General features: G+C 38.0%; 1 protein-coding gene across 1 annotated transcript in view; it reads right to left on the bottom strand.

Annotated features, from left to right (window-relative positions):
• CABCOCO1 (ciliary associated calcium binding coiled-coil 1) overlaps positions 1-24,199 on the bottom strand; it is a 50,901-nt gene extending 26,702 nt beyond the window's left edge. The window contains exons 1-5 of the mRNA XM_057368392.1: positions 24,159-24,199; positions 17,153-17,355; positions 14,157-14,326; positions 10,938-11,082; positions 6,889-6,961 (exon numbers count right to left, since the gene is read on the bottom strand). Of these exons, the coding sequence (XP_057224375.1) occupies positions 6,889-6,961; positions 10,938-11,082; positions 14,157-14,326; positions 17,153-17,355; positions 24,159-24,176 (609 nt within the window). The 5' untranslated portion in view covers positions 24,177-24,199. The remainder of the gene's footprint in view (positions 1-6,888; positions 6,962-10,937; positions 11,083-14,156; positions 14,327-17,152; positions 17,356-24,158) is intronic.
• Positions 24,200-24,605: the final 406 nt, after the last annotated feature.

Here is a 24,605-nt window from a genome sequence, read left to right as displayed (position 1 = left end):
CTAATAGTCTGCTTTCAGTTACTTTGCTTAACCACTTTAAAATTTCTCCAAGTCAATACATTTCTGCCAATCTCAATGTCTTCTATTAAAATTTACATCTTGATTGATAACCATTTTTAAACATGTGCTGTAGTCTTCTGATAGAGCACTTAATCATTTGGATTGTAGAGCATTCTGATGAATAGCAGAAACAGGCTGTCACTAATGTACTGACTATCCTTCCAGTCAAAGCCTACAATTCCTAACTAMCCTGCATTCCAGCAAATAAACAAGCCATTACTGCTCTTAACACAACTATGTATGCTTACATACATACAAACACACATATACGGAAATCAAGCCACTCTCTAAATAAATAATTYAAAAACTCATAGAGCACATCTGTGTATATATTAATTCCTGCATAGTTCCAGAAATGTTTTCCTGCCAAGAATTCAAGGCTTTTTTCCCTCTCTAACATCATACAGTCAAAAAACATGATGCTTTGTCAACTGTACAACTGAAGTAAAAAGTGATCATGAGCCTCAATTTTTTTTCTCTAGTTTCTTTAGCTTTTCATCCTCCAGGATGATGAACAATGTGACCCCCAGTCACCTCTCAGTTTAATTCTGTGTATGTGAATAGGTCCATTGAAATTAAAGTTCTCAATTCGTTAAAAAGATTTTGTTTCTACAAAAATTGTGGAAATGCTGGCTGGGTCAGAACCATGGCGCTCAGCACATTGAAGGCAYGGCCCATGTCAGCTATTTGGCATTTGTCCTGCCTGAATTCTTTTCTTTCGTGACTTCACGCATGTTACTGAGCTAAAAAGCAGGCTTGTTTTGTATTTGATGTTTCCTAAGAAAATAATTTAAAAAACGTTTTGTTAATCATTCACTAAAGTATYGTAAAAGTACTCAGCACTGGCTTATGAATTCCACCAGCTCTCTGGAGTTCTCACTGGCTCTCAGGGCAGAGCAGTTCAACTACCAAAACTCAGGGATGTTTAAACTGCTGTAGAAGACCTTCAGCATGGGACCTACATGGAAATGTGACTGCTAAAGGTCACTGGATCTCCCCTACTGACAAATGAATACACCAACACAATCTTTGGAAAACAAAGGTTGTTTCCACTAGGCAAGAGATGCTTAAATATGGGAAGTAACACTGCATACAATTCCAAGAGACTCCATTTTTTATTCACACWAATCACAAGTCCTTCAAGATCTCTGGTTACAATCATAGCAAGCCTCAAGATCAAAGGGCTGGATATCTGTGATTTTTGTCACAAAACCCACTGGCTCTCCAGCTGCTTACTTCAGTAATCCGGTCTTGGTTACGRCACACTTCTGTAACGGACATCAAAAATTTCCCCTCAGACATCAAAAGACCAAATACCAGTTTTAAACATCCATAATCGGAAAATAATGAACCTACTCCTGAAGCTGTAGTTTTGATCTTCATAGCAGTAAAGGCTTGAGGAGCATGTTTTGAAGGAAAAAAACAAGAGCATGGAAATGAAAGAGAAGTGGAATGTAACACAACGTCAGTTTATCAAAGATACATGACACCGTACTAATTACATAGTTTATTAAATAACTAATTTTCTGGACAAAAGCAATGTGAGAGACATGATCAATTCATAAGTGGGCAGGAATATCACACAGAAKAGAATGAATGGCCTTGAAGACTATTCACTTCTGTATTCAATGACAAATTGGGAGGTGACATTGTGGGGACATTTTTTAAAAACCTACAGTGCACTGGGAGTACCTCAGCTGGAAAATACAATAACAAAGGAGAACCAGAATAGCAGATGTACGATGAGACAGCCACATGATACAGGTATAAAATGTGCTTCTAGGACCTATCATGTAGGCTATTCCCAGCAGAGGAAAAGAAAGCACTATTGATATTKTACAAGGCCTTGCTTTTATCTCAGCAACAATATTATGTCAGTTTGGTCACTTATGTTCTAACAAAACTGATTTAAAGTAGAACAATTATAGAAGAAGGCCAACAGGATGACAAGAGGCTGGTAGGGATGTAAGAACACRTGTATCAAAGTCTACCTTGAAAGCAAAGATTAGAGAAGGCCTTTTCTAGTCTGGCTGAATGAAGACTGACAATAAGATTGCTGTCTCTTTATACACRAGAAAAATAAACACTGGGGATGGAACGAGAGCTAAAGGTCAATACTGGCACAAATTGGCACAAGGACAAATGCAGGTAAACTTGTCATGAATACCAGAAATGGAAGTTTTATAACAATTACAGAAACCGGGCACCAGKGCACTTTCTAACTGAAAGAGCAAAGACAAGAAAAGCTAACTTTTTAAACTGGAGTTTGACAGGTTTCTGAAGAGGATTATGATTGTTTCCCTATGAGAAAGCAGCATGTGAGCTGACAATTGAAGACATCCCTTCCAGACCTATGCTCTTCTCGATATCTTTGCCATGGTGATATTTAGAAAACAAAGCTACAAAAAATCAACTCGCTGGTTTTTAGGTACTACAAATATCTGAAACCTCCGGGCTTTGAAAAGCACTCCATTAGCTGAGGAATGCTCTCTAGTGTGAACTGATATGCTCAGGGAAATGCTCTCATTTCATACATCTCTAAAATGCAGTTTTCAAGAAATCATTGAGCAAATTTGTTTAAACARTGATTGATTAACCAATCTAAATACGCAACACCTAATGAGGATTATGTATCAGCAAATCCCAGACTTCAGGGCTTTTGCCATCAGAAAAAAAAAGCTTTATTAGCTTTCAAAAAGCATATTCTTCCTATCCACCTCCTTAAATTCAAACACAGAAAGTATTTTGTTCAAACTTAAAAAAAAAAATCAACCCAACCCACAATTGGATAAAGACCAGACACAGTCCAACAGCTTAATGCTTCAGAAAGTAAGGAGTATGGAAAGAAAGCATTAATGGAAACTGTTTTGGAACTCTAAGTACAGYGGATGATATCTAGTGACTGCTATAATACTGAATCTGCACTGCCATTAAATTTAATCTTCGATATTTTTATTGCAACCTGACCCACTATGACATCTCTAAAGAAAATTACATTGTACAYTACTATTTCAAGAAGTCAAACTTAGCTAGTCATCTGGGCCATAAAATAGCAGATTACTCCATCAGGCTGGCTAAAGCAACTAGGAATAAAACTAGATTTACCAACCACATTATTTTTATTAGGAAATGTTTCAAAGCAGACATAATCCCAAAAGACCTTAGCCTCAYACCATCCAAAAATACACAACAGAGAGCAGCAAAAAATATGAACTGCGGTATAAGGTACAATTTGTAAATGTGAGAAAAAAAATTATAAGAGATGTTGTAATATATGATCCTATCAAAGCAAAATAAATTAACTGAACATAGAAATAGAAAAGAATAAAAATTTCTACACAATTCATGCATTAACAATTTAAACCTTTGTTATAAGATCTGACATGTGTTAATAGGAATTGCTCCATTGAATCCCTGCACATCAAGATTTAGTCTGCACTTCTGTTTTACTTGAAATTGCAGGCTAATATAGGTGTACTAAATCACAGCTTGAGAGCAAAATGTCCAGAACAGGCAGAAGGAAAAAAAACAGTATCTTTAACAGCAATATTCCTGAAGAACCCTAGTAYGGTAGCACAACTTGCATTTTATTTTGGATCATAGCTACAGAGCAGCTAAAGWACAGCTTCTTGTGTAATCATTCTAAATGGGGGGAACTGCTCATAATAGTAACAGGAAAAAAAAGCAATGAATTTATTTGGCAATCAACACTTCTCAGCAATTCCTTGTACCGTCATGTTTTCTAACAGGTATTCATGCATACATAATATATAGGTCTTTGTAGATCTGGAATGAAGGAGAAGTAAGGGATTTGATAGCTGGAAAGGCAAGTTTTAAATTTTAAATACTGTCAAAGTAGGTTAGAAGTGTGATGTGTGTTTTATCATCTAACCAAGCATTCATGTCTTCCTGTTTTAACCTTTTTTTTTTCCTAGGCAATATAATCACCTCAGGCAGTTTGGGGTTTAAAGGCTTTAGCCARYRMAAAAAAAAAAAAAAATAAAAAAAAATTAGCCCAGCATTTGTTACTTTTTTTAAAGACTTGAACATTGTCTGTGTTTTACAGAGGTGGCTTTATTATGCTAGCTGCATCAAATGCAGAATGTTAATCAGACTGTGAAGCTCCACTAATTATGTGCTACATTTAAATAACTTACATTTTGTTAAGTGGCACGGCCACAGATATTGTATGCATAATCTGAGTTTTGAGTMATTTCCCTTTTCTTGTCTCATTTTATTCTACACAGGAAATGACAGGGTCATTTGGAAATAACTGCAGCAAAAGATCAAAAAGGAAACTTGATTGAGAACACTGTATAATTGCCTGTGCTAGAGAAAAAAAAATAATTCCAATGACTTTACAACCCATCGCTATAAGATTTCTCTGGAAAACACACACTGTGGTTTCCCTGAAAGGATATCCATTACAACACTGAGTACAGCTTTTATTTGTTGTAGCTGCATCTCTTTTAAAGCAGCAGATCTTCTCCTGAGGCTGTTGGGCTTTTATTCAGTAGGTAATTCTTTCGGCACACATACTCACTGAGCTAAAGCCATTTCAGTGGAAGCAAATCAATTCTGTTGAAGCAAGTCATTTCACTGACTGCTCTGGAAGTGTTCATTTGCAAAAGGAGATAATGCTGTAATTAAGCTCTTGGAACACCATGGTTCTTGTTATTTGGGCAAATCTGGCCATTACATTTTACAGTGTCCTGTTCCAAAAGAACAGGCTTTTATTACTGGAGCTAAAAGAAAACTTTTTAGACATTAGCTGCACTCAGCTTAGAGTCAGGATCACATCCAGCTCTAAGCTGTGGTGTGTCTGCACTGGCCTTTTTTTTTTTTTTTTTTTTTTTGGTAAGACATTGGTCTGCATACCAGGACAACAGCCAAACTTTCAACACAGATTTACTGTCTACTTTCAGCACATGGATTTCCCAGCTGATCTGTTCCCTGAGCAAATACATTGCAGAGCAGGTGACCCCAGGTGTGCTCCTGCCACAGTCACCAAACCATAGCAGGCCCAAAAACTCTGTTCATCTAAGGGACAGCAAAATAGAAGTCATGATCTCCTGCATGCATAAGCATTTCTAAATAACACAAAGTTGCARCAAAAGAAGTCTATTCTGGCTTCACCTCTCATCACATGTTAACACATAAAGCAAGTGMAAATAATGCCATAAATTTGTATGTGCAGCTTCAATGCCTTAAACTGTTACTTATTGAAGMACAATGCATCACCCGATCAAAATAAACTCTAACAGAATATAAGTATTGATTTTCTTGGCTGTTGGAGTGTAGTTGGACAAATTAAAAGCTCTCTGCCATGGAGCTCAGAATACAAAACAGATGGATTGAAGTGAATTGGCGCCATAGGTAAAAGGGGCCATGAAGGAGCTGTACCTAAAGATTGTCATGCAGGGTTTTGTGAGAGTTGTARCTGCTGATGGCGCTTGTTGCTTGGATGGATCATCACCGAAGTCATTCAGAGAAATCCATTTCTGCCATTCCCCAGAGGTKCTGGTACCCTAAGCAGAGGTGGTGCTCCCCAGCAGAGCCTGCCCAGGGCAACCCCTGCTCGGGGGCTGGGACAATGCACGCCGATCTCACCCACCCAGAAATGGGCTTAAGGAAACACAAAGACATTTCTTTTAAGCTAGTCTAAAACCTTTTAAGATTCATGACCCAAATTTACACAATAATTACTTAATCAAAGCCTCATTAAAATGGATTTTACCAATTAAGTGCTAACCACCCATTGATCTGATTATCTAATATAAAACCTCCACCCTAACACAGCAACGCTGAAGTCCTGCTCTACCTATGTATTGACAATTTTGTCACCAATTTCATCATAGTTGGAATTTTAACCCACCTTGTAAATGGCAAGAATAATTTCCAAATATTTGCACCCATGTCAAGAAAAGTTCTTTTTTATAACATGACTACTTAAAGCAACGTGGATAGAAATTATCCTACATCATCACAGTCAAAACACCAGCTAAAAGTGTGAAGTATTTTTTCCAGTGCATTAATTTTAACTCTACGGAGTACTGATGAGCTAAAATATAAGTACCATCCAAAAAATTTCACTACTGTGCCTCTCTGGGCAATCAGTTGGYTCCTAATACAAACTTCAAATGCAAATCTTTTTCAATGTATTGTAACATATATCCTCCAAAGGCACAGTCAGGCTAAAGGAAGGTTTATTTGATTAATTGAACCTGTCCATTTGATTAAAGGCCACATCCTGCATCAACACATTTTCCTATGTATTTTTTCACATGTAAGTTAGAACGAATGACAAAGTTCACAGAGAAGCCAATGAGCTATTGTTAACTGAATGCTTTCAAAATGCTCAGTTTCCAGCTCACTTGTTTCTTTACAGTCAAAGAATAATTAACCCTTGCTGGCTACAGTAGAAACAAAACTCTGTACATACACATGCATACATCTCTCTTAGGGCYGTGTCAGACTAAGCATGGCACACAACCTTTTCTGATTTCGATTGCTGATTTTAAAACAGTTAGACTCACATACTACTAATTCAAATTACATGCATCAACTTACAAATACATACACGAAAGTGTTCCTGATTTAACACAACTAACAGCTTAACCAAGCAATGCGTGTACACTTTTTTGAAATCCCAAATTCATTTTGAATACAAGGATCAAAACTTCTTAACTTGGGCTCTTTAATCAGCCATTTTACGTTAGTAATGCAGGGACGTTGACATGAAGTTGCTTTGAGCAATATAAAACATATGCCATGGTGCACTCGTTAAATAACTCTGCATAATGAGTTCCATCTATATAAATGACTCACCTCATTAATTATCACAGGTTTTTCYCTACGACCGTGGAAGAGGAATTCATATGCTTTATAGTGTTTAAATAAGCTGAAAAACAAGATAATATCGACCATTACAGCTGTAAATTTTTGAAAGGTAACAATATTACAAGTTTCAAGAAACTAAGCATGGTAATATTCCAAATGTTAAAAAGAAACAGTTGTTTAACTTCAGATACAATATGCAGCTATTTAGTTTACAGCATTTTTTATCAGATGGCTGCAGAAAATACAGTGTGGTACTTAGAAATACATCCTCTTAGCCCCTGTGAAACTGAACTCTGAGAAGACAAAGTTCTACTCTGAAAAAAGTAATTCCTGAAACACTTATCACCAGGATACTTATGCCTTTAATATCAGCAATAGCAGACAAGAAGGAAACAAAGCCAAATCAGCTTTCAGATTCTGGGATGGGCTGCCAGTACAGGGAGAAAGTTTGATCTTGGAACACCAAAACAAAAAAGAATAGAAGCATTTATTCTCTCAAGGTCACTTTGCAAAATCAGCATAGTATTTCCTCAAAGAAAAACTAGATTGACACACAGCAGTGTTGTGTATTACAACAAAAATAGACTTTTTCAATGGCCTAAAATATTTATCTTCCTTAAAACCCGTATGGCTTTCCATTTCATATGTTTTAAATAATTTTCTTTGTTTCTCTTTCTAATGATCAGTGATACAGCATTTGTTTAATCAAAAGTTTTGTTTGCCACAGCCCATCTGTTACAATTATTTCTTCTCTTACAATCATAATACAAAACTCCTGGCTTCTGTCACGTCATTTTGACATATGATTTAAAACAYTGCTCTGTGATTTCATTGCAAGCCCAGGTTGAAGAATGATTCCAAGAATTTATCGCCGTCCTGCCTGCTGGATCCATGAGAGGTACAGCAATATTTGCAGAGAACATCTGTAACTGGTTCCTGTGCTAGGGACAGGACACATCAGCTGGGTCAGCAATACCTTTGCCTTGGTATCTGCAAGGCCCACGTAACAAGTCTGGCTGCCACCAGCTAGAGGTTGCCTCCCCCCAAACCCAAAGCACACAGGCAATTAATTCTTACAGTATTTGCAATTTTGTTTAAGTACATTTTTATTGCAGCACTTCACCAAAGAATTCCTGACATGTTTCAGTGGAGACACAGAAATTATGTTTAAAGAGAGTTCAGGACTTAATCTGGAAATGATTCACACCAATTTATGGAAATACATATTTCCTTTCACACACACCTATAATTTAGTACAACTCTAACAGGAATTATTTGAGAAAAGACAAAAAATATTTTATGAACATCACAGACACACAAGAAATAACACATATATCTTTCCAATCAGTTTGGCAGAAATTAATCTTTCAAATTTTTTCTCTTACTTATCCTAGTGCTGTGGAAATAAGCCAGATTTGCAGCACCTAAAAATCAGGTCTTTTCCCCTTCCYCTCCAAATGTGTTATGATATTCTTTATGGACTATGTTATAGGTACATATAATTTATRATATACCCCAAAATATAAGTAATTATTTTTGGCATTTCTGAATTTTATGTCTTTATTTTTAAACAGACCTCTGTTCAACTTGGCACCCTTAATCCTGTAAGAAGGAAAGAATTCCTCCRTTTAAACAGAGGAAAAAATCAAATCACATAAATTAGACATCAGCATTTATTTAGAAAAAAACAGTGAAGTTTTCTTTGTTCTTTTAGGCACATTATATAAAAGGTTCTTTTTTGTTTCTATTTGTTGTGAACAATTACAAAATTCCATACCAGTGTTTCTAGAAATTACACAGAAATAATTTTCCTTGTGTAAGTAAGATTGTTAAGAATAGGCCCTCTTATGTCATATGAGAATCTGAAGGTGATTAAAAATGACATATTTCCCCAGCTCCACTGCTTCCTGAAAAGAAAATGTCAGGAGCTATGTTGATGTGTGTTTGCCCAAGGAGACAAGATAAAAAGATGATAACTGTCACCTTCCACCAAACCTGAAGGTGTCATTAGAGTTGCTGCACAGTTTGTGCCAATGTGGTTAAGCATTTGTCCCTGTTTCCATTATAAATCCCATGGGTTTAGAGCTCATCTGTAAAAATGTGATCTGAACTACAACATGTCATACTGTCTTGAGTAGAAAAAAAAGCTACAGGCCTATCATTTAAAATTAAACAAGAAAAAAATGTTGAACTAATACATTAATTTGAATTGCAATAAAACTCAACCTATTTCTGAGTTCATAAAGTTTAAACTACATCCATTCAAGTGTGCCAATTCCATTCTTATTTAGAAAAAAAATATTCCAGGGACTGAAATAAAGCATTTCATAAACCGGACACACATGATACATTTCAGTGTCCATGACCTCGCCACAGCACACTTTTGTAATAAGTTCAGCAATTTGGACATACAACCACATATTTGGTGGCCAAAATACCATTCTGCTGCAAAAGTTTTGCAGCTTGGTTGTATTCCTGCCCAGTTAATACTTTGGTGGTAGTAAGATGGAGCACCAAATCTTTTGGATGAAATTCTTGCGACTGTGAAAGGATTACTTCATGGACAAGATATCTCTCRGTGGATAATTTACACAAGAGCTATAGACATGCTATTTGGAAAGAACATTTGTTCCATATAAATATACAAAAGACACAGACAGGAAGGGAGAAGTAAAAGGAGTTGAGACATCTTAAATGCCAAGTTTCCTTTTTGTTTAGGGCTAGTACTTGGCAGGATGTGAGTTTGCGTTGACTACAGAAATTTGAGATTTTAAGAGATGTTCCCATTTCTTATGGGAAGAACCTGAAGTGTTTTACATTTTCTGTGAAAAAGGAACAAAAGAAAAAAAAACAGAGAGCAGAAGAAAGAGACAAATTTTATAGCCCAATCGTAAGAGAAATCGCCTGTGATGGATTTAAATCCCCATCTGAATCCAAGGACTCTAAACTGGGAGGCTAATAGCTACTCTAGTATTTTTGCCTTTCATCAAGAAAAAATACTTTTCTGCATTCTGTAAAACACTCTAAGAACCCCTTCTTTGCTGCATTAAACTTTTCCCAAAYAACAGTCAGAAAATTCCCAACAAATCTATACATGGATCAGTCATGACCTTAGTTTTTATGCCCATCTGCCAAAAATCCCCTCCTCTAACCTCAATTTGGGTCAGAAAACAGGCTGAAKGGCTACAGCTACAGGTTAGTAAATAATAAGCATATACTAGAAGAGTAACTTCTTAATATTCCATCTCCTTGTCCCTGACACTTGGGGACAGTTAAACAGCCTGAGAACCATTCTGACCATCAGGTACTGCAAACAGTGGTATGTGAGTACAGCCACTGCCTTAACCATGGCATTTCAGTGGAAAAAGGTGTGTACATGTTATTATATAGTAAAAACTTTATACATGGCATGACTGAGGCATGACTGCTGCTATCAGACTCAGTATTTTTCTCAAATAAATAACAAATTTACTGCTGCATGCATCTCTTTCTGTGTCTCTGTTTAATAGCTGAGATCTTCCACTAAACCTTTTTACATACGTACTGGATTTTTGCTGATTTTGAAATGCAACATTTTGATGACTCCTATATGATTGCAACTTTAATTCTGTAAAGTACAAAACTTTAAATTGCTTCAGTCCACTGTCAAGGCCAGACAAACACTTGGAGTAACAGACAAAATTCTACTCAGATGGAATCTAAAAGTAGCTTGTTTTATCACTCAAAACAAAACTCAAAAGAAATACTTTGAGAATTATCTTACATTTTGATAAACTGCCAGTCTAAATTTCTTTTCTGGCCTTTGACATCTGAGGCCAGATCTTTACTGTTTCTTACATATTCTCTTCTTTTTCATGATTCAACGTTTGGTGTTCGTAGTATGTTGGCACAGTAGGAAGATATCTAGTTAAATAACAGCAAAATACTAGTAATAGCAATAATAATTGTTGACGTTGTTACTGTTATTTTTATCAGTCATTTCCCCACTATATTAGATTACTGAAATAAGAAATAACAGATTCTATAGAAATAAATACCTGGTAACCAAGAAATCAATGATTGCTTTGGCTTGCTCAATGCTGAACAAATTCAGGTCACCTCCTTCTTCTGAGTCAGTTTCTGCCATTCCAACCATCGCTCTTTCAAGTTGTTTTAAATTCTCTCCCAAGGTCATATGTTTATCTGGAAAGTAATCCCAAAGAACAAAAACTATGTATAAACATGACAGGGTGTGATGGGGTTTTTTGGCCCATTTATACGACCTCTTGAAGTTTTAGTTACAAGCCAACACAGAACTAAAAAGCAACAGCAGTCAAACACTTCTCCCTGCTGCCATTATTCCCATCGATAAAGTCCATTAAAATTCTCTCACAAAACCACCACTCTGCCTTCACAATGGAAGGATCACAATAATGGGAGATCAGGATCCTACAGCTCCATCTCTTACCTGTGAAGAGATAACCACAGGCAGAATAATAYGCAGATTTGAGAGGCAGAGTATGTTTTTCTTTTAAATAGGCTACTGCTTATGTATTGTAAAAGAYTRTTCTTCTGGTCATGCCCCTTGCAAYATAAGCYATGAATACAGGAACAGATATTAAAAATATTTTTAAGTGCTTACAGTCATAATAGATTAAACATGAATATGCATAATACTCTGCATGTATCATCAAACATGGAGACATTTCTGCATCCTTCCAAACCAGATAATTACTTTACATTTTTACTGTGGAAATCAAAACCAGATGCCAAAACAGGTTGGAATTCCAATTTAAATTCTGTTTGTTAGCTGTCCTGACAAAGAAGAAAATCTGAAATATATCAGTGTTTGCTGAACCTGTAAAAAGAAAGGATTCATCTTTCTGATTTGCAAAGTGTTTGCCACCACTAGAGAATCATGGACAGTTTAAAAAAAARKTTYMAAWWMMAWTTATTTTTACCTTTTATATCTAAAAAATTCTACAATAAAAAAATGGGGAAATATCCACCGGTGGTGAAAAAGATTTATTTTCCTTATTGTTTTATGTCTCTACTGATACATTCCCTAGGTTTTTTTTTTGTACAGAAAACAAATTAAAATGCTTACAAGAATTCTGTTCTTTTATAGTTTTGCCCTTTAGTGGTACAGTAATCAAAGGCTTGAAGATTTTACTTCAGTTTTCAGTAAGAGAGGCAGCACAATGTAGATGACCATACTAGAAGGGATAAGAAGGAAATATAGAGAGAATGCAGAGGAAACAGAAACCATAGGAAATGAGGAAAAGCAACAGAACCAGAAATATCACCCTTTGCAGGGAAGTGAAGTCACGTAACAAGATCACCCAGGCCCTGAGTCTGTTGCCAGCTCATCCAAATTTTTTCTTTCCCCTGCACACCTGATTTTCAGTCTCAACCCAACCACCTGTCTCAGAAAGACTCTTGCAGCACTTCTGTGAGGCAAGGAGCACTTTACCTTCAATGGGTAGAAATCAAATCATGTAACTCATTCTGACTCCCAATCCACCAAGGTCTCTAGATCCCAAACCTCAGTTTTCCTTGATTCTTTACCAACCTTAAACACATTTTCACTACCCTCCTTCTCTAAATCCATTCCTTCTGCTCAATGCTCTTCTTGCTATTATGGCCAAGTCAGTTAAATTCTCCCAGGCTGATTGGGTCCAGTGCAGGGAAAGGAAAGAAAAGGATCATAAATATAGAAGACATTAGAATTTTGTTTTTAGCTGAAATGTTTGGTAATTAAAAGAAAATTCATCTCAGCCTTGGGCTACAGCATACTTTGTAAAATGGGTTATTCAGAGACTAAGCTATGAAACAAATATAAGAAGTTTCCTGCAAGCATTTAAAAACTACATTTTCTTTCTCTAAAAACCACGTATATCTTAGCTAAAAATTCATGGATTTTCACAGGACAGCAAAAAAAAAATTCACTTCTGCTTGCCAAATCTTGTATCTTTACCTCAAAGCACTGGGACATCAGACCCGTTAAAAAAAAAAAAAAGTAGATTCTTTTTCCCACAGCCTCTGTCTGCAAGCCCACTGAACTGGTTGAGTTGCAATTTTACATTTAACAATTCATCAAATGCAGATAGTGCCATGGAAAAATTCAGCTTAAAGTGTTAAAAGTTTGGCAAAGCTTAATGCAACAAAGATGACATTCCTGAAAAAGGTCAGTCAGCTTTAATAACGGGTTATGCTACCAGCCTGTTGTGTACAAATGTATTACACAGTCTCATTAAAATGAATTTCTGACGGGTTTCCATTCTGCTCYATTGTTATAGTAATATAGTTAGCATATGTTAAAATACTTTCTCATTGAAGACAGGAAGGACAACTGGAATTCCAATGATCATAAAGCACGTACATATTCTGTCAAAATTCCAAGTCAGAAAGGCCCTTGAACTAAATTACAATGAAAAAGTATAATAACTACTATGAGCCTGATTTTAAATATTCGCCTTCTCTTTTGAATGAAACTGCTGAGCCCTTTCACTCTTCCTTTGGGATGGACTTTTCTCAACATAATCACCTTCAAAGTGAATGTAAAGCAAGCATTAGGATCTCTGAAAAAGGAGGYTTTAGAGGATAGTGCTACCATTTTTTTCTGGCTATTTCATTCCCACTAGACCAAGSTACATGCTTTGTGGCAAATTTCCTTGTAGCCACAGGAGCTATGGTCCCTTCATTGTCATTTTTTATCTTCAGCAGCAATGCCAGTTTACTTCCCTCACCAGTCTTTAGTTACATATAGTCTGTGCCAGAATTGCAGCATTTGCTATCTAGCATGCTGAGAGTTGACCGCCAAGGATAAAATAAATGTATTTCACCTGCTGTAATGCTACAGGATGTACTGAATATCTCAAACAGCAGAGAAATGTGCCCAAGGCTACAGTGAGTCAGTCACTGAGACAGCCGGAATTGGAATTTAGGAGCTCCTTGCTCTCACTCTGCTGTAATTATTATTTATTTTACCATAGCAAAGAAAAGGCCTCTTCAGGACCTGGCCCGTTTGTACCACATACTGTACAAACAAAGAATGAGGAATATTCTGCTCAAAAGATTGGAGTTTTCTCTAACAAAAATTCAACATTTGAAAGTAAGAATTATTTTCAGGCACAAGGTCTAACATGCCAACATYTAAGAGGAAAAGAAATAATTTCACAATTACTTATAACTAAATATCACTTTATTAAAATGACTGGAAAACATTCATGCCTTCCACTTCAGATATTTATTTTACAATTCTTAATTATACTTACCGCTGAGGTTCTCCAAAGCAAAATTTAACAGATTCATGAAACCTGAGAGCTGGATAAGACTGAAGTTCATTTCTTTAGCCCACCAAAATCCTGCAGTATAATAATCCAGTAAAATAGCTTCTTTAACAGTTGTGTTCAGTTGAGTAAAATTCAGAAATTCTTCCATCTTCCTAAAAAAATTGCAGAGTAAGATAATGAAATTAAAAAACAAATTACAGATTTAAAAGTCTTATTTAGTCTTCTTGCAATTGTAACATCCATTATTACTATTATTTGCTATATTATTCATACATGTATAATGTACATAATTTCTTGAATTTAGCTACATGAATTACTAGGTAAGAACATTTATGACCAGAGGACATATAAAAAAAATACACAATCACCTAGGGTTTCAGCAGACACCACTATTTAAGTGTTAAGATATGACTAACAAAGGAACAAAAATAAGAACATTACATAACCAAAGATAAATACATTGAAAATCCAAGAAAAAAAGAGTGCTTCATTAGGAATTGGTTTGTGGGATACAATGACACAATTAGTCTCCACTTTCTACTGTCACACTTTCACTCTGAGATAGTTTTACAGTACTAATTAGATCTTGTTTCCATTTCAAAATCCTTTTTTATGTGGCCTCTGATGAAAAATTATATTTGAAAATTAATGTAAATAATATATAATTTCTGAAAGTAGCTAAAATATTTAAAAGTTTAAATTGCACTTTCAYGATGGTCAAAACATTTAAGAAGAGCCTTATCCTATTTTACTGGCACATGATGAAAATTTTTCCTCTAACTTGCAAAATTTATGAAAAAATACACTCCCTTGTAGGAGGCCATACTGTTGCTGACACATTTATGTCTACTCTATCCAAACACAGAATTAGTTATGTCTTTTATGGTAACTGTGTGCATTTTTCCACATGAAGAGAGAGGGGCTAGGACTAGGTTGCAGTTCTTCCAGTATAACTTGGGCCATGTCTCAGGTAGTTCAGTTTTACATTAAAGCAATCCTTGGCACCTCAACTACAGCTAAGGATACAGGTGCCAGTGATCACAGTTTCTAGACCCCTGCAAAAAACCAAAGCTTTCCCAAGCCCCACTGCCTTCTCATTCCTTCCTAAGAAGRACATTAACCCCAGACCTACTGATAGCAGCCATTAGATTTTTAGGGGCTTCACCAACACAGTACAGATATGCTGTCAAATGAGATGAGTTTCTTYTTTTAATTAAAGCCTCAATAGCTAACAGAGTAAACCATATAATCCAATCAGTTTTGTTTAAAACATGTTTTCCTTTGTTCTGCATGACATATTTGTACGGCTGCACACATGCAAGTCGGTTAAAAACACTTAACTGTGTCCTGAAATAGAAGTGGAACRTGGCCAGCTGAACTTTCCAAGATTTGAAACAGTCCATATCCTCTCTCTCTGAAGCTTCTGCCAACTCTGTGTTTTCATAATCAGAGCTCCTCAGGGATTTAGATTTTCTCTGATTCTGCTAACAATGCCAGTACTCATCTTTTCAATATTCTGTAAGGCATGTCAGTGACAACAGTATTTGTACATGATTGGGAAGTGGTGGGACAGTTAGATTTCCCAGTTACCTTCCCTGCTTTTCCTTTCTTCAAGGTGCTCAAGTCCTGTGAAGATGGACAGCAGTATAAAACTCCCTGATAGATGGGAATGCAAAACATCAAAACTCTCATACTGAATCAGATCTATTCTGATTTTCTAACTTTAGCTGTGGCCTTCAAAGTGCTCTTGTAAATAGACATGACACACTGTGGTAAACAAAATTTTAATGCTGCTGCTAAACTGCTTAGTGTGCACAAAATACCCTGCAACTATGCTCCTTCCAGTCAGACACAATATATACTTTACATTCCCCTTGTAAAATATGTATATGTAAATACATATGTGATCAACTGAGACTAAAAGAGCGTATGATCTTCCACTGCTTTTCTTTTTAATGTTAATGAGAAAGTTGCACAAAGAATTGTGTCATTAAGCACATTTTAGTCTCCAGTGAGTTGTAGACTTCAGTCTCCTCTAAATTTGAAGAGGCCTATTGTGCAAGAGAAAACAGGAAAGAATTTTTTGTATTATTATTTGATGGTAGCAAATTTTCTTTCCAGTTTTCTCAAAAAAAAAAAAAATCCCAGAAAGACCTTTTCTCCCTGAGAATTGTCACAAGAACAGAATATACTTCAGGAATATTTCAATCTCTACTAAATGGTTACCTATTCAGAGGAACAAAGCTGGATTTTATATACCCCCCGCCTCTTTCTTCCCAAACTAGATCAGCAGCACAGCCCTTTGGCTTGCAATTCCCTAAGAACTTGCTAGCAGACACAAGTGCTCCTAAGTAATTCGTGCACTTCTGAAAAGTCCCGTCGTTCAAATATAAGTCTGGAGTCTCAGGCTGAACTCCTGGCCTCCTAAATTTAGCTTCTATTAAACACTAGTAACAAGGGAGAGTGCTGGTACAGGAAAGACAAGATGGGGTGACATCAGAAGCTTTGGCTGCCTTCTATTTCCCCAGTGCCCCATAACGACAACCTACTAATACCTTCTTAAGCTTTCCATCCCTTGCTGAACTTTTAAGACCTTTTTGATTTTTTGGCAACTCATGTTACAGTACAGATTTTTACATGTTTCAGCAAAAAAAGTTACCAAGTGAGTCTTATTAAAAAAAAGCTCAGTATCAGCCTGTTCTTATTTACGTCTTCGTATTTTGTTTACAGCATATTTAAAGGTCAGAAACCATGACAATGGGAAATACAAGTGGAAAAAAAGGAGTCTAAGCAAAATCAAGAGATACTGGAAACACAGTAAAACAGACTGGATCTGAGATCAACAGTATTTCTTCCATCTTTTGTGAATAATATTAAATATCAATGATTTAACTGAACAATTCAGCATTAATGACATAACAAAAAGCCTGAAATTTTAATTTTGTTATTATAAGGGTTCCAGCATTATTACTGCTTACTTTTCAACTCCTTCTAGATTTTCTTCTGACAAGGCAGTAATTTGGGAAAAAGAAAGAAATGTCCTAATAATAATCTTCTTTCCGTCTACATCATCCTGATCTTGGTCTTCATCACCATGTTGGTCTTTATCCTCATTTTGGGCTCCTTCCTCCTCTTGGACTTCTTCCTGATCTTGGACTTCTTCCTGATCTTGGACTTCTTCCTGCATACAAGTATACAGGAATGTAATTTTAAAAATGTTTATTTCATTATGTCAGTAACTTTTATCTAAATAAAATTTTTATATTGAGGAGGTATGCAAGGGATTAACTCAACAAATGCCAAAAATATAAGACAGCTATAATTATAAGCCAGTAACACAATACCCWAACACATTCTCACTAGAGGAAAGCTGGGCAGATAGATGGAAAATAGTATTTTTATCATAAATTCATGTGGGAACACAGTGATATATTATGTGCTACACAAGATTAAATTAACTTGCAAGTAAAAACAACAGAGATTTAAAGGTGCAGAAGAATCCATGAATCTAAATTTGACCAACATGATACTGCATTGCTCAATAATTAAATTTTAAAATTAGTTTCTCCTTAACATATGATGAGAATACACACATATTACTATGTTATTTGCTCTCYAACTTGTACTTGATTGCATTTTCAAATTTACTGTCTGCACTGACTCCTTCCCTAGCCAAACAAAAGTCCAAAATGTTTGGTGTAACAGAATGATACACACACAAGGATCTGACACKACTGTTCCTGGGAAGGATGTACATGTTTTAGGGGATAGCAAACTGACGATGAATTAAAAGTGCAATGGTCTTACAAAAAATAAGAATATTTGATAGTATTTTATTTTGTGTGGTCATATTTGAGCAGAGATTTCAGTAAGAAATCTATGAAATACAAAAACCAATAGGAAAAAAAACTGTTTCACAATACAATATGTAGGTGACAAAGTGAGGTGACACAGCACATTGTAAAAATGTGAGATGAGGCAGCCCCTTCACAGAGGTGCAGGGGAACAAGGGACAATGGTCACAGGACAATGCTTCAGTTGAAAGGGACACACAGCGGGGCAGCATAAGGAAAAAAATTCACTCTGAAAATAAGAAAGCATTAGAATAGATAACCCAGAAAGGGAAAGGAATCGCCAACCTTGCAGGCTTCCAAGACCAAAGTGGACAAAGCCCTGCTGGGCACTGGGTGCAGGCACAGCTCTGATCAAGCAGCTGAATCAGTGTATGCCCCCAAACCCCTTCCAGCCTCCCGCTGGGAGCCTGCCTGGCCTGACCACACCAACACCGGATCGCAATTTGCTTGTAGCAGGTACATCYGTAGGACCGGGCTTTACAGAAGCACAGCGAGGCAAAGCTTGCACAATCCTGCCTCCAGCTCCCACGGGAAGAGAGAAGCAGAATTCCTGACATACACTGATTTTTGAGCCTGACTAGCACTGCTCTGGGCTGACACCAACTCACTCCAGCGCTGGTCAAAGGAGAGCCCCCAAATAAAGCTACACTACTCCCCCTGCTGCTGCCGAACTGCAAGATGTACTGAAATTGGGACTAGCAGAACCACAGACAAGAGGGACAAAGCAAGACTGGGCAACAAAGAACATTCATACAGTCCGCAGACTATTCTTTCCCCCTCTAATTAAGTACTAGAGTACTTTCACATGTACTTCAATAAGAAAAAATATTGCTCCCAACTGTAAACAAGTCAGTCTTAGATAAAATGTCTCATCAGAGGAGGAATAGAATAAATGAGGCTTCCTTCACACAGTTAAGAGCATAACATTAGATCACTTTTGTTTTATTAGCAATCGTTTATGCAGCATTAAAAAAACTCCTGCAGTCAGTAATGCTGCCATAACTGAATCTGCAGGGAAAAAAAACAACAGCTCTATACAATAATATTATACAATTATAAAAAAAGTCATATTTTAATAACCAGAAAAAATAGAAATGCTTTCCTGAAGTGACCCGTGGTATTAGAAACCTGTTGAACATGAGATTATTTAGAAGCTGTGAGAGCTGAATTAAAAGCATAACTGATACTGATATTTTGGAAACGGAATTAATGTTCCTCCCTCTCTTTCTCTCAGGATGTTCAATACATAGGATACTTCAGTGGTTCAGACCACCACTATATAAATTACATATTACTGGTCAGTTAGTTAACATCTTACTGGGCATAGTCGTTAGCAAGGCAAAATACTAATTTACAAGCTGCAGTTTAAACTGGAGAGATAGGCAGCTGTTGTAATTCAGTGTTGCAGCTAAGGCTCTGTAATCTGCACATCAAACCACAACAATTTACAGGGCAAGGTGAATGCTTCCCAAGAACCATTTCATCACCTGGAGCCTGGAACAACATTCCCAGCAGTAACATTCCCACCAACACATTACTGTTTTTTTTACTACTGATGATAAGGATGAGGTTGGGGCACCATCATCCACTATAACAAACACAGGTATCAGATAAGAATAAATACTTATGATGACAGATGAGGAACTATAGGAGAAAAAGCACATAATTTAGAAAATTATTTTTTAAAATTAGCAGTGCTTCTGTAATTTAAGAAAATATTGAAGGTCCATAAATCATTTAAACAGTCCCATGTTTGTGGACTGTTTCTGTTTGGGCTGAACCTACACACACACACCTGACTAAAAGCTTACAATTATTTTGATTGAGTATTTGACTGCTGTCTTTAACCACTACTGAAAATACAGGGAGATTAYTTTTATATGTGTTCAGTGGTGTCAAAGAATTTACCATTCATTTTAGTGCTAACTGCAGTGACTGACTGAGGTAATCCAAGGTGAGTTAATTCTAGTAACACTGTCTTCATGCGTCAGGAAAAAACCTCCTGACCCAATCCTACCAATACACACGTTCCCAGCAGTACACTTAGCCTGTTTAAATACAGGCTGCTACTACAGAATTGTTACTGTTTTATTTTCCTTTGAAGGATTTTTAGCTGTTCTGAATGCCCAGTATGTTTCTGGCTGTTCAATACATCACTCCAAATGYTGTGGGCATCTGTTGTTAACAGCTTCAAACCGAAATATCAAACCAGACATTCTAAAACAAAAGAGTAAGATCTCCCTGAATCTCTCAGCCATTGTTCACAAACCACCATGAAGTGTGAAATAGCAGCAACAAAGTGATATAGTTAAACAGCAAATTGCAGAACACCTCTGTGCTTAAGGGTAAGCGGAAGAACTCTCAAAACCCAAAATCCCTAGTGGGTTATCCCTGGCTAGGAAAAATGCCCCACTCCTTGCAGTTTTGGTGAGGGCCTTTCCAGAGTCRCCAAACTTTGGAACACAGCAATGGAAATGAGCACCACCGTTCTGTAGTGGCTGAAGATTGTATTTGCATTTGTTTGACAATACAACACTACATATTGCAAAATCATGGCTTCCAAAAATATACACACAAAGGAACAGCTTACCAAATCTCTTCAATTATAGCAAATACTTGAAGCATAAAGAGCCCAAGATCCTGCTGTCTTCACCCTACCAGGGAAATCAGACTGGACTCAACTTTCCAGTAGCTGCTGTAAAGCAAGCTCAGCTACTCTGCCTGGGCTGACAGCAGTACAGATGTACCCTGGAAGAGTGTTGTATATCAGTTACAAATTCAATCAAAATGGGAATGAAAAAAACCCAACCAAACTACACCAGCAACACAGGCTGTTATTTGTATTATTATACACATTTTKTTATCAAGCTGTCAAGTGCTTCAGCAGCAGCAGAAAATCTTGAAGCTTTCTACATAAATAGTTAAGGCAGAAACAGAAACACATTCACTGTTCCTGTTTGTCTTTAAAAAGGCCCCACTTGTCCACTCCCACAATGGGAAGTTAATATCAATAGCTGCTATTTTTAGTCATAAACATTTCTTTTGTCATCAAACAAATAAGGAAATAAAAATAGCAGCATTAATTTCAATTACCTTCAAAAAGGAAATATGCAAACGTGTCAAATGAAAAAGACAAAACCTACACGCRAAGAAAGCTTTTAAAGACTATTATTAAGATAGTAAGTGTCCTTTTTATAACAAAATATGTTAAAAAAATTTCACACAGCCTGAACATCAAGGTTTATGGCTGACCAAATGTATGATGACATTAAATTTTACTGATGTTTTCACAGCTGCAGACCACTTATAGGAAAAAACGTGGTTAAAAATAAAGCAGCATCAAGACTTGCTAAGATCAGGATTCAGATTTYATAATACACCTTCTGCTGAAAGTCATTACAACTCGCAACAATTACAAAAATATTCAATTTAACTCAAAAGGAATTGTGTCAAAATATAAGAAATTATATTAAAAAATAGTGTCAGAATAGGGTGCTTCTTACACCATATATACAGACCATGCCAAGCAACCTTCAGCCAAAACTAGAGACTATATAATGTAATTTATAAAAACACACAATTCTACAGGGTTTCCAATAAAAATAAATCATAAAAGATAGACAGAAATATCACAAAGRTAAGCTACTGTGTGTAGAACAAACTTCAATACACAAGGAACAGAAAACATGTAAAAAAAAACTATTCACTGAATTCCTCTAAAGACTCTTTTTATAAAGCCACGAAGTAAAAACTACAAAAATTTCAGTGGTACATTTCAAACAGATGTACAATATATTTTTGACAGCCTGTCATTTCCCATAGAGCACACCCTGTATCCTTTTACTGTGATCTGACTGCATTACCCCAGTGTTACRCTGCTCCAACTGCCAAAATATTTACAGAGAGCACTAATGGAGCACACTGTGAAAGATGCATATATTTTTCATAAAGCATTTAGAATACTTAATAACACATTTCACATGGAAGAGGGTTTATTTATTTAAGGAAACCTAAATGTTAAGCTTTTGTACTGACAAAGATGCAGCCATGACACTGGCTGAAGGCGCTTAATCACTCCCACAACAGTCACAGGCAACTTCTTGGGCAGCAGAGACAAAAAGCAGTTCAACCAGAAGAAAATTATCTCGTTGTAGCTACAACTACATAGACAGGCTTRAGGGAGAAATTCTGAGCTGATGCAACACCTCATACGTTTCTTGGGAGAAATAAATTTTATTCTTCTATCTCTTGACATGCAGCATGAGACGAGTTGCCTGTCACAAACTGCACCTCTGTCAACCAAGTCAAAAAAGGAAACAGGAAAAAAACAGGGAGGAGGCCAATGACAAGCAAATAAAGCAAATAGTAACGGAAACACTGCGGATCTGTACAATCCTCTAGAGCACTTCAGCCACCTAAAGTAATGAAAGGTGAGAAATACAACCGTGGTACTGCTGGAAGGAAAGGGTAAGCTTGCTTCCATGCCCTCAGTGCTCTCTGAAGGGAAATCACAAGCTTTTCCCTAAAAATCAGACTACTACCATCACAAATACACCAGCTGTGGGGGTTTGACCCAGGCTGGACGCCAGGAGCCCACCAAAGCCTCTCTGTCAGCCCTCTCCTCAGCTGAACAGAGGAGAGGAAATGTAACAAAAGGYTTGKGGAGAGAGGTAAGGACAGGGAAAGGTCACTGACCAATTATTGTCATGAGCAAAATAATCTCATCTTGGGCAGAAGAATGATTTGTTACCAAGGAAATCACAGTAGAATAATAACAAATAAAAACTACATCTCAAAACACCTTTGCCCCACCCTCCTCTCTTCCTAGGCCTCAACTTGACTCCCCGTTTTTTCTACCTCCTTGCCCCAACAGCACAGGGAAATGGGGTAGGCTGGTTTTAGTCAGCTCATCACATGCTGTCTTTGACCCTGCTGCCTCCTCATGGGGAGGACTCCTCGCACACTAATATTGCTCCAGCACAAGAGTTCCTCCCACAAGGGATAGCCTTCCATGAACTGCTCCAACATGCCTCTGTTCCACTGYGACCTCCACAGGCCCYRGGGGCACAGCTGCTTCACCACAGGCTGCAGGGGAATCTGCTCTGGCACMTGGYGCACCTCCTGCCTCTCCTTCTCTGCCAGCCTTGGTGTTTGCAGGACGGTCACTCTCCTATAGTCACACCCCCCTATTCCATACGCTGTTTCCTTCTTCCCCTTTCTAAATCTGTTATCCCATTGATGCTACCTCWGTTACTGGTGGGGTCAGGCTTAGCCGGGCGTGGTTCTTTCCTGGGGTTGGCTGGCATTGGCTCTAGTGGACACAGGAGAAGCTTCCAGCAGCTTCYCACARAACTCACTCMTGCAGCTCCTCACTAYCAAAACCTTGCCAGAAAACCCAACCAAGAAATAACCATACACTGATAAAGGCCTGGCGAGGTGGTGGSAGGACAGAGATGAGCTCACAGCAGCTGCTCAGGGTGAGGTGAGGGACAGACCCAGCTGGGCTGAGGCTCCACAGTCTCTGCTGGAGGAACTGCCTCTCCAGGGAGGCATCACCCTGGTGATGATGGTGACACAGATGTATTTATATATATAAATATTTGTATTTTTTTACACACACACACACACACACACACACACACACGTTTTTAACAGGACACCTCACGGAATAGATAGGGTTGGCAGGGACCTCCGGAGGTAACACAGGCCAACCCCCTGCTGAGGCAGGGTCATTCAGAGCAGGTGACAAAGGAACGCATCCCAAGTGGTTTGGAATGTCTCCAGACATAGAGACTCCACAACCTCCTTGGGCAGTGCATTYCAGTGCTCTGCCATCCGCAACATGAAGCGCTCTTCCTCATGTTGAGATGGCAATTCTTCTCTTTTGGTTTGTGGCCACTGCTCCTCGCCCTGTGATAGGGCCCTACTTGAAAGAGTCCGGCACCGTTCTCTTGGCCTTGGAGACGCCAATACATTGATGAAATCCCCTCTCAATCACCTCCAGACTAAACAGACCCAGCTCCCGCAGTCTCTCCTCACTAGACCGACGCCCCAGGCCCCTCAGCACGGACAACCTAACACAAAACTCCCCAACCCCAATGGAGAAGCACCACTCCCATCCCGGCGGTACCTGCGCGCTCTCCGCCATGGCCGCCCACCCGCCCGGCACGGGAGGCCCCGCCCCCGGCCCGCCCCGCTCCCCTCGGAGCTCCGTCCCACCCCGCTCCTCTCAGAGCTCCGGCCCGCCCCGCTCGCCTCAGAACCGCGGCCCGTCCCGCTCCCCTCGGAGCTCCGGGCCGCCCTGGGCCCCTCGGAGCCCCGGCCCGCTCCGATCCGCTCCCCTCAGAACCGCGGCCCGTCCCGCTTCTCTCGGAGCCCCGGCCCGCCCCTCAGAGCCCCGCTGCCTTCGAGGCAAGGTCCGGCTCCTGCTGCTTTTGCTTTTTTAAACTTGGAGCAGTAATGAATTAATACTGCGTTGAAACATTTTCTCTGTCAGCTTTGTATTGCATGCAGCAGCGGCAGCAATTCAAAGTAATAGCAGTTACCTGCAAGATCAAATAAAATGCAAGCATTTGGT

The sequence above is a fragment of the Malurus melanocephalus genome, unplaced genomic scaffold, assembly GCF_030028575.1.
Source record: "Malurus melanocephalus ecotype Western Australia unplaced genomic scaffold, MMel_1.1 scaffold_91, whole genome shotgun sequence".
Classification (NCBI taxonomy): Eukaryota; Metazoa; Chordata; class Aves; order Passeriformes; family Maluridae; genus Malurus; species Malurus melanocephalus.
The sequence above is the reverse complement of the archived record's forward strand: the minus strand, read 5'-3'. Positions and strand labels throughout refer to the sequence as shown.